The sequence below is a fragment of the Myotis yumanensis genome, unplaced genomic scaffold, assembly GCF_028538775.1.
Source record: "Myotis yumanensis isolate MYYU_CA2020_CCGP unplaced genomic scaffold, mMyoYum1.0.hap1 SCAF_2, whole genome shotgun sequence".
Lineage (NCBI taxonomy): Eukaryota > Metazoa > Chordata > Mammalia > Chiroptera > Vespertilionidae > Myotis > Myotis yumanensis.
The window spans coordinates 156,756,995-156,770,122 of NW_027223753.1; the positions used below are offsets into that span (position 1 = coordinate 156,756,995).

Here is a 13,128-nt window from a genome sequence, read left to right on the forward strand (position 1 = left end):
GAAAAGTAGAGAAATCAAGTTAAAAGACCAGAATACAGTAATTATGATAAAAAGTATATATAATGCATATTTTGTCATATTTATAGCCTGCTTACAATTCACCATTTACTGACACATATGAGGTATCTTTTATATAAAGGATATAAGAGAATAATGAGGTATGTACATAGCTTGAGCTAACATGAACAAAAATCATTTTTAAATAAAAAAATAAATCAAATTGAAAAATAATATTCTTTATATTTGAAACCACTTTTTATATTTCTACAACAGATAAAGATGATTTAAATTCATAGAAATGACATCACCATATTGTTGGAGGGAGAGGCAGAGGGAAAGTCAAGTAACTACTTTAGGAAAAGTTTTAAGACTATGTTAAAACCAGCCATATATTATCTCTGGCTTATTTTATTGACATTATTCTCAATACTTGGAAGCCAACTCAAAGAGCCACGAGATTACAGATTACCGAATCGAACCTCCTCATTTTGCAAATGAAAGCAGACCTGGAGAAACTGTACGATTGTCTCCCAGGTCGCACCTCCACTGGTACCTCCTCACTCTGGTCGGGGCTAATTAATCCCTGAAATGATAACTGCCACTAACCAAGCCTTTTCTGGATGCCACTATGCTAGGTACTTTAAAGATGTGTCTTTTCCTTTAGCTTCGTACTTAATGCACTGAGGGGGCCAGCTCCACTCTACAGGATAATCAAACTCAAGCTCAGGACATTAAACATTCCCAAAGTTAGAGCACAAAAAATGACAATCCAGGAATTCAAACCCAGTATGTCTGACTATGCAAAGCCTTCACACAATGCTATTTGTCCCCTGCAAAATGCTACATAGGTACATCCAATAACTCCATTTTGGCCAAGACAGACTGCAAAAATATCTACACAGATTTATAGGTTATGCATACAAAGATGTTCACTATAACATCTCTTATGTCAAAAAAAATAAGAAACAACATAAATGTTCAACAAAGGGGAAACAGCTAAATAAGTTATGGTATAGACTTTCTGGAAAACACTGAACTTAGGTCATTAAAAAGAATGAGGTAGATCCATGTAACAGATGTGGCAAAAATGCCCATATTAAATTATGTTTTAAAAATAAGTTGTAGAACAATAGTCAAGGCATTACTTTTTAAAAAATAAAAGTACATGCAGTCTTTGTAATTAGAAACAGGTCTGGAACAGTGCACAGCAAAACCAGTGAATTCAACAGGTGCAGGTGAGATATGAGTCATTTCTTAAACATTTCTGCATTGGGTTTCTTTTGATTTTTTGTTTTTATAATCCTCACCCAAGGATATGTTTATTGATTTTAGAGAGAGAGGGAGGGAAAGAGGGAGAGAGAGAGGGAGGGAAAGAGGGAGAGTGGGTGAGCGGGGAGAGAGAAGGAGAGGGAGAGAGAGAGAGAGAGAGAGAGAGAGAGAGAGAGAGAAACATCAATGAGAGAGAAATATCAATCAGTTGCCTCTCGTACACACCCCAACCAGGGATGGGACCCCCAACCTTTCGGTGTATGGGACAATGCTCCAATCAACTGAGCCACCCAGCCAGGGCTGCACTGTTTCAATTTTTATGCCTAGGATATGTTACTTTTGTAATTTAAAAACTTATAATACAAAATTAAAAATTTTTAAATGAGCATATTAAGTATTTTAAAATAAAATATGCATACTCCAATTAATGCCATCCCACATAGCATGGAATGATTCTGTGGCTATTTATCTTTGGTGCAATTTTTTAAAAAATCTAACATTCCATAACAGCACACCAGAGTTCAAGTAGTATAGTCCATGGACAGTCTCCAAGACCCTTTCAAAAAAATCCATGAAGAAAAAGCTATTTTTTTAAATAATGGTAAAGTGCTATTTGCCTTTTTGCCGGTGTTGACATCTGCCCTGATGGTGCAGAAGCAGTGGTGAGAGCAACTGCTGGCACCTTCACACAAGTCAAGGCCCTGGCACAACTGCACTCCAAGTCACTGTAGTCCTCCCTGTCAGGCACTCACAACTAAAAAGAAATTCCAGTCTCACTAAAGAGGGTCTTTGATGAAGCAATAACAGTGACTTTATTAAATCTTGACCTTTTATATTATTCTGTGTGGCACAATGGGGACTATGAAACATGAATCATTTGTACTGCATACCAAGGCAGTGCTTGTCCCAAGGCAAACCCTGCTGCAACTGCAGGAGCTCAAAGTTGAGTGAATTTCTTGCTTTTTTTCATGTATCAGCATTTTTACTTGAAGAACAACTCAGACTATGGTTATGCAGACTTAGGTATTTGGCAGACATTTTCTCAAAATCGAAAATAGGAGTATTACCTCAAGGGAAATAACTGATAGATGTTTGGTGCCAACTGAAGGAAATATTAAAATTTTGGAAAACCTGTATCTGCCACTGTGAGTTAAAAAGTTTCCCAAAACTTAAAGACTGTCCTGATAAGACCAATGGTGATATTAACAAATGTGGTATTTTTATTATTTAATTTAACATCTATATCAAAGAACCAATACTTTCCAAATTATCAATGCATAATGTTACCAAAAAAAAATCATGCATGAATAAAATATCCATTCAAAGTTCAAGGTGAACCAATGGGTTTTAATATAACAAAGTAAGAAATGTTTACTGATATGGTTTCTGATTCCACACTGCAACCAATCTATATATATAAAAGGCTCATATGCTAAGTGTCCGACCATCCAAGTAATGGACGTCAAATAGCAACACCTGGCTTCCTCTCCCTAGCGACTAGCCTCCTTGCAGTTTCTTTAGCCCAGGAACCTGACTTGCTTTACAGTCAGGTGGAAACATTTTACAGTGTAACCAAATGTCTGTGAAGCGTTTTCCAGTGCCTCATCTCATTTGATCCTCACAGAAGTCCTGGAGTAGGTAGATAGGAGACTCGGTAGAATCCTATTTTCTTTTCATTAGCCAGAAAATGGAGATTTAGAAAGCTTAGAAACTTGACCCGACTGAAAAAAAGTAAGAAATAGTGGACCTTGAAAATGACCAGTTTTTCTCACTGCACAGAAAATAGTCAAACACTGCTGCAGTTAAATATTTTACCCTTCGTTCTTCCTGCATGATCTACAATAATAATCTGCTTCGTGTTGATATTTACTGCTGTGTTATTGACAATTACCTGAAAGAGAAGTTGGGGTGCTTCACTGGGCTGGAAAAAGTTTAGCTAAATCAGAAAGCAGGTCTAAGTAAGCAAGTTTATATCTATAAAAGGCTAAGTTGACTCACGCATGTGCAATACATAAAAAGCTCTCACTGGCGCCAATCGCTTGCATGTGTTCCCATCTGTCATTGTGGATCGTGAATTTGGCTGACACTTCTATTATAGAGAAAAGGCGAATAGTGATATTAAAATATTCCTTCTAATTAATTTCCTTTCAATGTGCACAAATTCATGCACCGGGCCACTAGTCTTTAGTAAACTACTACTTACTGAGTTTGGGTGAAATATCAAAGAATATTGAAAATTACTTGTTAATGCTATCAAAATACTCCTTATTTTTCTAACTACATATTTTTGTGAAGCCATGTAGTCTTTATATATTTCAACCAAACCAAGACAACACATCATAGTAAACTGAATGTAGAAGCAGATAGGGGAATCCAGCTCTCTTCTAATGAGCCAGACAGTAAAGAGATTTCCAAAAATGTAAAACAGTATCATTCTTCTCGCTAATATTTTTTGGTTTTAGGAAAAAAGATCATACTTGTGACACAGAAAACACATTATTTATGTCAATATATAATGGGTTTGTTATTGTTTTTTAATTAATATTTAAATCTTTCTCACTTTTAATTTTTAATATGGTAAATATTGTAGACCTAATCCACACAAACAAAAGCTTTTTATCATCCTCAACAATCTCTAAGGCCCCATTAGCCTTTGAGGTCAAAAGTTGAAGAGTCTTTGCAGTATACTGTTAACACATTTTCATGTGCTCTGCCTACTGTTTTAAGTCTTGGCCAACAAGTGCCAGTACAGCAATTTGTATTTACACATGGGCAATATGCATATGTGAACTGTACTACAAGCTTTCTTAACCAATAAAAGCCTAGAATGTTAGCCCGATTTAAATACATTCTGCAACACGTGATGTTTACTACACTCAAACCTCTCTTTTGCCACTATTTTGTGTTCTACCAAGTGATCTTGACCCATGGGGGCTGCTAGAAGTTGTAAAACTGGTAGTGATGGATCTGGTCCAAAGAAACAAAGACTAAGTACTATGATCGATGTTTGATGTTACTTAAGGCATCTTGAGGACATGGTAGACAACTTGGCTATGATTAGCTGAAAACCTCTGACATTTTGAGAGAGATAAACATCACTGCAGAATGAGAGAATGGTCAATAAGGAAATGAATCATAGCTGGAAGAAACTATGGTTAGAAAGATGCAGACTTCAGGAAAAGGGAAGGGAATAGGAGGGGAGGACAACTGGCAATCTCTGCTGGGAATAGGTTATAATGCCCCTACATGGAGTTGACTTAGTTAATGCTCTTATTTCTAAAAAGGATCTCCAGTACTTTGTACACATGGTGTGGGGAGGGGGAAGCTGAGCTTAGACAATATGAGGTGTTATTTTATTTATATCTGTGCTTGGGCTATTAGTTCTAACATACAGGCCCTCAGAACTAAGAATACATGGAAATGGGAAACTTGAAGGTTCTACGTGAATTCCCAAAAGTCCAAGATCATTCTTTATTAAATGAAGCAAAATGTTATAAGGGGGTGAATGGTGATGGAAGGAGACCTGACTTTGGGTGGTGAACACCAGCAATACAATATGCAGATGCTATCTTACAGAATTGTACATTTGAAACCTATATAATCGTATTAGCCAATATCACCCCAATATATTTGACTTAAAAAACTAATAAATGGAGCAAAACCTTTGGGAATTCCTTAGGAAAAAAATATTTCAAAAATGGACAACTTCAAAATTTATAATTAAATATAAGCTAAGACTCGATTTTGAAAGATCTGTATTGTATTTTTAAATAAACTTCCAAAGTTATAGAATTTTAAAATATATCTCTATTATCTGTTCTATAAAATATATTCTAAAGTTTAAAGAAGTTGAAGCTGACACAGTAACACCAAATCCCTAAAGAAAATTTTAACACAGGTCTCGTTTTCCTTAAGAGAGAAAAAAATTCTTTTTAGGTACTCCAAGCACACTGGATTATCACTTATATCAGTAAACACACTTATTTATCCACAATATCTACTAAGCACATACTATGTGCCAAGCATAGTAGTGTCCTTTAGGGAAAACACACACACACACACACACACACACACACACACACAGAATTGTATCCATCATAAAGTTATCTTCATTGAACAAGAATAAAATATTAACATAGAACTATGTCTACATTCTCACATAGCTCCACCAATGCCCACCTTCTACGGTGATTTCTGGGTCTGCCTGCCTGGCTCTGGGTTTTTTGTGCTTTTATATATCAGTCCTCCAAATAGAAAGAGTTAAATCATTGGGGGGAAAAAACAGGGATGGCTAGACTTATTTACCTTAAAAGAACCTGATGCTATTAGCAGAAGGAGATAACATCCTCCAAAATGGAGAGGATGAGAAGGAACGAGGACAGAAAAGAATCATCGTTACTGAGAATACAGGAGTGAGAGAAAAGTGATTTTACATAAGCAACTGCTGTGAACAGGGAGACTCTGGGCAAAGGTGGATAAATTAGGGCATTATTAACATTTCCACTGGTGTGATCTTCAACGGGCTTCAATAAAAATTTAAATTTCTTTTCAATTTTTAAAAATGTTGAATTAAGGAGTCTTTTAAGACTGGCCTAGAAGCGGCCTCATGATATTAGAGTTACGTTCACAGTGCCACACTGTTTTATTACATAATTGTGACCCTTGGTCAAAAAATACCATTGAATATCCAAAGCTATTATACTTTAACCATCTATCCCAGTGGTGGGCAAACTGCGGCTCGTGAGCCACATGTGGCTCTTTGGCCCCTTGAGTGTGGCTCTTCCACAAAATACCACGTGCGGGCGCACACATACAGAGCGATTGAAACTTCGTGGCCCATGCACAGAAGTCGGTATTTTGTGGAAGAGCCACACTCAAGGGGCCAAAGAGCCACACGTGGCTCGTGAGCCGCAGTTTGCCAACCACTGATATCCCAACCCTAAATCCTGACCCGCTTCCACTCATAGCCACTGACATTCACCAAATTTTCTGAAGATTCTTCCAAAGAACTCTACGGGTACAAGAATTTCCTGAACTCAGTGCTTCTGGCATCTCACATTCTTTACCCACATGCTTTTCTAAATAAAAGTGTACATCTAACCCTGTCACTTTGTTACTTCTCTCAAGATCAAAATGCTAAATGAAGAGGAACAAAGAAGTAGGTTTCCTCCAAGGATTTTCTATTGAATAGACGTTTTGTTCACATTGGCAAATCTGTATTGTTAATCCTATTCTATAAACAAAAATTTTAGTGATATTTATTAAAATGTGATTTTCCAACTATACATGAGTGAGGCAGAGCCACACCATATAGCGTGTATTGTGTAGTGTCTGATAATGGGAAAGATGAACAGCTATCAGATCAATGGCTGAGTCTATCATTTGTGAAATTAGGAAATAGATTTTTCTCTCTTTGACTGAGTTCGCATTTCTACAATTTTAAAACCATTACAAAATGCAAACTACTTCTATATAGTCTCTTTCTTAGGTGGTAGAAAACCAGGTACAGAGGGAATCAATTGCTCAAACTTGAACAGAAAGGAAAAAATCCTTCCACTGTTTAGTAAGATCCGATTAACGCACAAGTAAACTAATTAACTTTCCACTTTTAAGACCAAATTCAGCTCAAATCAGATGCCCTATTGAACACCACCCAAGAACTGACAACCTCTCTGAAACCAGTTACTCTCGGAGTATGATCAAGGGAGGATTTCAGAGCCTCCAGAATTCAGGGGTCCTCAAACTACAGCCCGCGGGGCACATGCGGCCCGCCGAAAACATTTATCGGGCCCGCCGGGTGTTTTTGCTGCCGCTGCCTGTCCTGCTTAGCAGCCGACTCGTCCCGGGCCCGCAGTGCGCATGTGTGGAATGTCTGAGAGACAGTGAACTGGCCCCCTGTTTTAAAAGTTTGAGGACCTCCAGATGGTCTGGGAGCTGCCCTCAAAATGAATGTGAGCTGTGTGAGTGCCAAGTAGTCCTCATCAAACCAAGGAGGGGACTGGACTACCAGAAATCCGGCAATCTTACCTCAATCGGCCTGACATATAGAAATTAATTGGTATCACTTGTGTAGATACAAATAGGTACACAATCCCTATTCTGAATAAACTAGTCATAGATCAGAATTTAAGTGGGAACACCACAGTTTTCACAACGTTCTCCCAACTCAGCTGGGACTTCCAGCCCCTTGTTCTGTATAACTCAGTGTGACTCAAGGATCTTATGTACCAGCAAGTCACCTTATTTGGCACTAAATCACATGGCTTACATATGAAGAGTCAAATGAGACTGTTCACTACCGAAGTGTGAAAACACATTTGAAAATGTGCCACATACTGTTTGTTACTGGGGGGGGGGGGGGGGGGGGGGTCTTACCCATGGCATCATTGCCTTGGGTCTGACAACAGTACTAAGCATAACATTTTGAAGCGCTTGGTGATTTAATATTTAAATTGTTTCCTAAATAGTTCATGTTGAATATATAGTGTATTAAGCTTAATTTATCGAAAATTTCCATCCAGTGGGTGTCGCCTTTCATGTCGGTCAGACTACAGATTTTTTTTTACTAAAAAGTGAATGGTTCCAAAACAGTTACGTAACTAAGATTAGAGCTAAGAAATTGAAGTTTACAATAAATTTTTCATAATGCTAATAATTAGGCTCACAATTCATTTTTATTTCATTTTATATGGTCTTTATTTTATGCTTTTTCTCATACTCTGAAACGTTATCCACTATTTCAAGGAATCACCAGTAGTACAAGAAACATTTTAGATATATCTAACCCACTGGAAAAACTATATAACAGTAGTCAACTTTTCAATTCAAATTCCCTTGGAAGTTACTCCACAGATATTTAAACAGGAATATCCTGACATCCATTTTCTTTCATAAATTTAAGCTACATTCTATTTCTATCTTTGGTGCATTGTGCCATTGTAGTGGTCACTGCTACAATGAATATCTATCTAGCATCTATTTCCCTTTTCCTTCTTCATAATGGAAGTAACTTTGTTCAGATATACACTCTGCCCCCTCATTCCATACTGGAAGTCTTAGGGATGGACTCTATTTCATTGAAACCAACTTTGCCATTGACTGGTTCAATAATTTAATGCAGTCAGGACATGGTATTCTCCTGGAGACTGTTATGCTAGCACTCAAAAGCTGTTCACCCTCTTCCCCTCCCCCATCTTAAGGAAACTGAGTATCAGTGGCCTTTGAGCTGCCTGCTGACTAAATCCCCAACTCAGCATTCAAGGCTCTCTACTCTCCTTTTTCTACCTCTTTAGCCCTTTCTCCTTTGCACAACCTCCTGTTCCAGCAGCTAGAAGGGCTTGTCCCTTCCAGAATATGCCCCTGCATTTTCCATTTCATATCCTTCATCCGGGTTGTTCCCTTGGCTAGGAAAGCCCAACCACAGCCAAGTCAGTCAGTTCAAATCCTATTCATTTGATCCAAGTCCAGATCAAAAGTCAACTTTTCCATGAAGTCTTCCCTGATATCACCATTAAAAATGGCACTCATCATACACTTCTATCCCTTGTATCATAAATCAACGGTGCGTGCTTACAGCCTGTTGTAAAACTGTAAGCTCCTTAAGGACAAATTCTTGTGCATCTTTGTCTTCCACCACCATCCCTCCCCACCAGGGTAGCTCAGTAACAATTTGTTGGACACATGAACACACGTTTTCATTTTTGAGGGTGAAAGTGCCTTTACAGAATAGATTATCATGAAGGCTAAAATGTCCTTGCAAGCCTTTAAAAACATTCTAGGGTGGCTTAGGAATAGTTCTGCTGAAGGAAAAGAAACAACACAGATGACCTTGTAAGCCTGATTCTGAGAATTATATCAGTTCTTTAAAAGTACTGCCTAAGAATTCAAAAACAAACTCTATACAAGTGCTATTTACAAAAAAAAAGAGTGGCATTTACTGTAATATACAAAGGTTAACAGATTTTTTACCAAAAATTTCAGCTGTTCTTATAGTAATATTTAAGACTATTTACTTAATCTTATTTCACACTTGAAGACAGAGAAAAATGTTGGCTCTCAGACAAAATTTATTTGTAAGCACATACTGATGTCATTTAATTATTATCTACACATCATCACTAAAAGTATACCTATCAAACTCCATGAAAGTTATCTGTAACTATTTCCTTCACTGGCTTCTATGGGAAAGGTATACAAAGTTTTGTATTCATCTCTCCCCTTCCAAATGAGTATGTACAAGTTAAGTCAGCTAGTAAATATTATGTTACTTCAAGATCTATGGGTACATTATCAGTTCAAATAAGACCTTAAAACTTCGGAAAACATACTGAAATCTCCAGGGAGTGGGAGGGACCAGGGTTAACCACAATCTTTCATCAATCATTGAACCTGCTTTTAAAACAAAACCCTTCAGATAAATCTCGGTAAATCTCAACAATTAATTAAATGGAACAGAAAATGTGATTCCACAGGACAGTGCACTCACAAAAGAAAGGGCACCATATAAGATGAGAATCATTGTTTAAATATTGGGCTATGCATAAAAATAAAACTAAGGAAGAGTAAATGGAGAGTGTAAAATTCAATTTAGGTTTTTAGAAACCGCTTACGAGAAAACTGAAGACACGTTTATTCCCTTTGTGCTATTATTGTTATATTCTAGGTATTTTTGCAAGTCAATTTAAATCCATTGGGGAAGATGCTAGAATATAAAAAATAAATTGTTTTCAAGTATAGTGCAGCACACTGTATAGTCATTTTTAAAAATAAAGATCACAATTTCAGTGACACCTATATATATGCTCGTTAAAGATTATGGTAAAGGTATGATTTAAAGTTTTCTAAATTATTTCAAAGGCATCTCCCGTTTTCCTGGAGCCGCCTGGTAACGGAAACTGATTCTAAAACACTGCTGTTTTTGCCACTGGAACCAGTAAGTGTGGGAGTTCATTATCTAAAAAAGCGGGGTCAGAGTCTGGTCCGGGATCGCGGTAACCGAGTAGCAGGTGTAGCCACCTCTGATCAGAGAACCGGGCTGTGCGGGAGGCGGGGACCCGGCGCGGGCGGCGGGGCGGCAGCGGCGGGTGGGCGCGTGAGCCTCGGCCAACAGAACGGCCGTGGAGGGCCGAGAAAGTTGCCTCCCACGACCTGGCACAGGCGGTCCCCACGCGGCTTCTGTAGGGACCGCCGGCCCAGCTTGGCCCCGCTGGCCGGGAGGGCTCTGCTACTCACCTTGCAGAGAGAGGAGCAGCAACGGCGCCAGCGGGGAGCCCCGAGAAGTCATGCCGGGGCCGCCGGGAGCGCGCCCGCCGCCCGCTCGGCTCTTCTTCGCGGCCGCGGAGGCGCGTGCCGGGCTCTCGGCGCTCCCGGGAAGTCGGGTCCGCCCCGACTCGCCGCCGGGTCGCAAACCGCCCCGCGGGGCGGAGACCGTCGGGCTCGCAGACGAGGCGAGTGCAGCTCCCGCGCCGCCCCGCTCCGCGGAGGCTGAGCGGCAACCAGGGGCGTCCCGCGCTCGCCGGCCTCGCCCCGCAGCGCCACGGCCACCTCGCGCTGCCCCAGGACCCGCCGGCCCCCCGCGCCGCCCGGGGAGCCACTCCCCCCAACTCTCGCCCAGCTACTCCCGCAGCAGCCGGGCTCCGCTAGGCTCCGCGCCGCCCACTGGCCCCTGTCGGTCTCCCGGGCAACCGCGGCTCCAGCGCGACGCCTGGCGGCCCACCCGCGGAGCGAGCGCGGCGCAGCTGGTGCGGCCGCCACCTGTGCGCGGTGCGGCCCACGCCCCCGCACCCTCCGCGAGCGCCGGGGACTCGGAACCGCTAGCCAGACAGGTGGTGTCAGCCCTCCTCTCCAGAGCGTTCTAGGAGGGATTCTTCCTGCTGCAGGTCTAAGATTTCTATTTGGCCAGCTTACTTTCTCCCAGCCCTCTCTTCTGTAACCTAAAGAATCTGAAAGAACCTGATCGGCAAAATTAAGTATCGATGAGGTGTTTTCTATTTTATAGCTTTTTGTTGTTAGTTTCCTGGGCACCATTTCTTTTTTGAAAAGAGTGTAGGGGCCATACCATGATCCGCACTCCTGATTCTATCTAAGTGATTACCATCTTCTCTTGACCCTTTAGTGAAATTTATGTCAACTTCTAATATATACAATTTTCATTTGTGTTATAGCTCTCTCAAACTAACTTCAAGTGTTTGTTAACTAGTGAGGAGGGGATTTTATTAGGGCGGTTGTTACTTTGGTTAGGTTTTCATTTTTGTTTCTCATTTACTTTTGTTGGGTGGGAATAGAAACCTTACTAGCATCTGAAATAATGTTACTTGAATACCTACCTACATCTTCCTTTATAAAACCTAATCTTCATTCCTTTTCCATTGAGTTCACTGGTCAATATCTTATAGCCCCCCAGTCACTTTCTGCTTCAGCCCCTACCCCTAGCCTTCTAAATTTGAGGGCATACCTGCCCAGAGAATGTCAGACCATTCTGGTCAATTTCTGCAGTGGTATAAATTAGGCTTCAGGGATCCATTCAGAAATTCTGAGCCCCCATCTAGCATATACAATCCTCCCAGGGCAACTCAGGACTGAATATAGCACCCACAGGAGAAAGGCAAATATGTAAAACATCTATACATTTGGACAAAGATTAGAAGATACGTGTAGAAATGAAAATAACAGTGCTGTTATAATTTCATGTTGTTTTTTTCAAGGGAACACATTCAGAAATGCCAGTCGCCTTTAATAAGAATACCCTGAAAAGGTATAGTTTGATTAAGAATTAGAGGTGCCTCCACTTGACTCTCTACTTCCAATTTGCTAGAATCTCTTACCAGATGTCTAGTGGCAAGAAAAGAATGATGTAACCGTATGGAGGCTTTTATATTAATAACAGAAGGTTAAAATTTCAATTTTGATTTTATCCCGGGGCTTATTCTCATTCATTTAAACTCCAGGGCAAGGACTAGATGTGTGTGTTTTTTTCCCTCTGTCGAAGCCAATTTCTGCATTCTAACCCAGTCACAAAGGGAGCATAAGAATAAGCGATATAAAGAGAAAACCAAGGAAGTTAGTCAGTTGGCAGGTGCTACCTAGAGCAGGACTTAGCTTCACTACATCCCGGATTTAAATATTTATTATATAATTAAATTAATAACCTAATAATCCAAGCTGAAAAACCTTGATAAAGCTAAATAGCTGATATACTTCTTAGCATGTCCGTTCAGCAAATATGTCTACTAAGTCTCTACACGACGTAAGGCAGTGGTGGAAGGTTAGACACAAAAGGTAATATATACAATTCTTGCCCTTAAATAACTTTTCATTGTACATGGGCCGTGTCTGCACTGTCATGAATCAGCAGAGAAAGAGCTCGCGTGCCTCTTCGTCACCACAGTGAACTTCTGCCTGGCCCGACAGGAGCTGGGGAGTTATTAAAATGACAGAGTGCTCACCGTTCGTTGGAACAGCCCTTTTAATAGAAAAAGAAGTGTGGCTTCTGAAGGAATGGGGCCGATCAGATTTCAGGAGGCAATCTGGCTGCCCAGAAGCAGGAGGCAGATGGTCCAGGGTGGACTTGAAAGAAGCAGATCGGGGGACTGGAAACTCCAAGTGCTGTACAAAGAGGTTTCCAAAGGCACCCTCACAGGAAGCAAAGCCCAAAAAAAAAAAATGTGCTTTTTAATTCACAGAGATAGTACCGCTGGCATACATTTTGATTAAATATTTTATTAGTAATGATGACTTTTATAAATTACTTTATCCTAATCTGCCTTATGACCACAGTAGGATTTCGTTTACTCTCTGAAGTATTCTAAGTGCTAAAGCAACAGACAACATCTTCCGTTTGTTTAATACTTTATAAATTTC

General features: G+C 40.2%; 1 protein-coding gene across 2 annotated transcripts in view; it reads right to left on the reverse strand.

Annotated features, from left to right (window-relative positions):
* The window catches only part of IGSF11 (immunoglobulin superfamily member 11), a 121,456-nt gene extending 110,741 nt beyond the window's left edge, over window positions 1–10,715 (reverse strand). Inside the window, exon 1 of one of the 2 annotated variants that reach the window (XM_070403562.1) lies at window positions 10,501–10,715. In XM_070403562.1, coding sequence (XP_070259663.1) covers window positions 10,501–10,552 — 52 coding nt within the window. In that variant the 5' untranslated portion in view covers window positions 10,553–10,715. The remainder of the gene's footprint in view (window positions 1–10,500) is intronic. The other variant, XM_070403561.1, reaches the window with a different exon arrangement.
* Window positions 10,716–13,128: the final 2,413 nt, after the last annotated feature.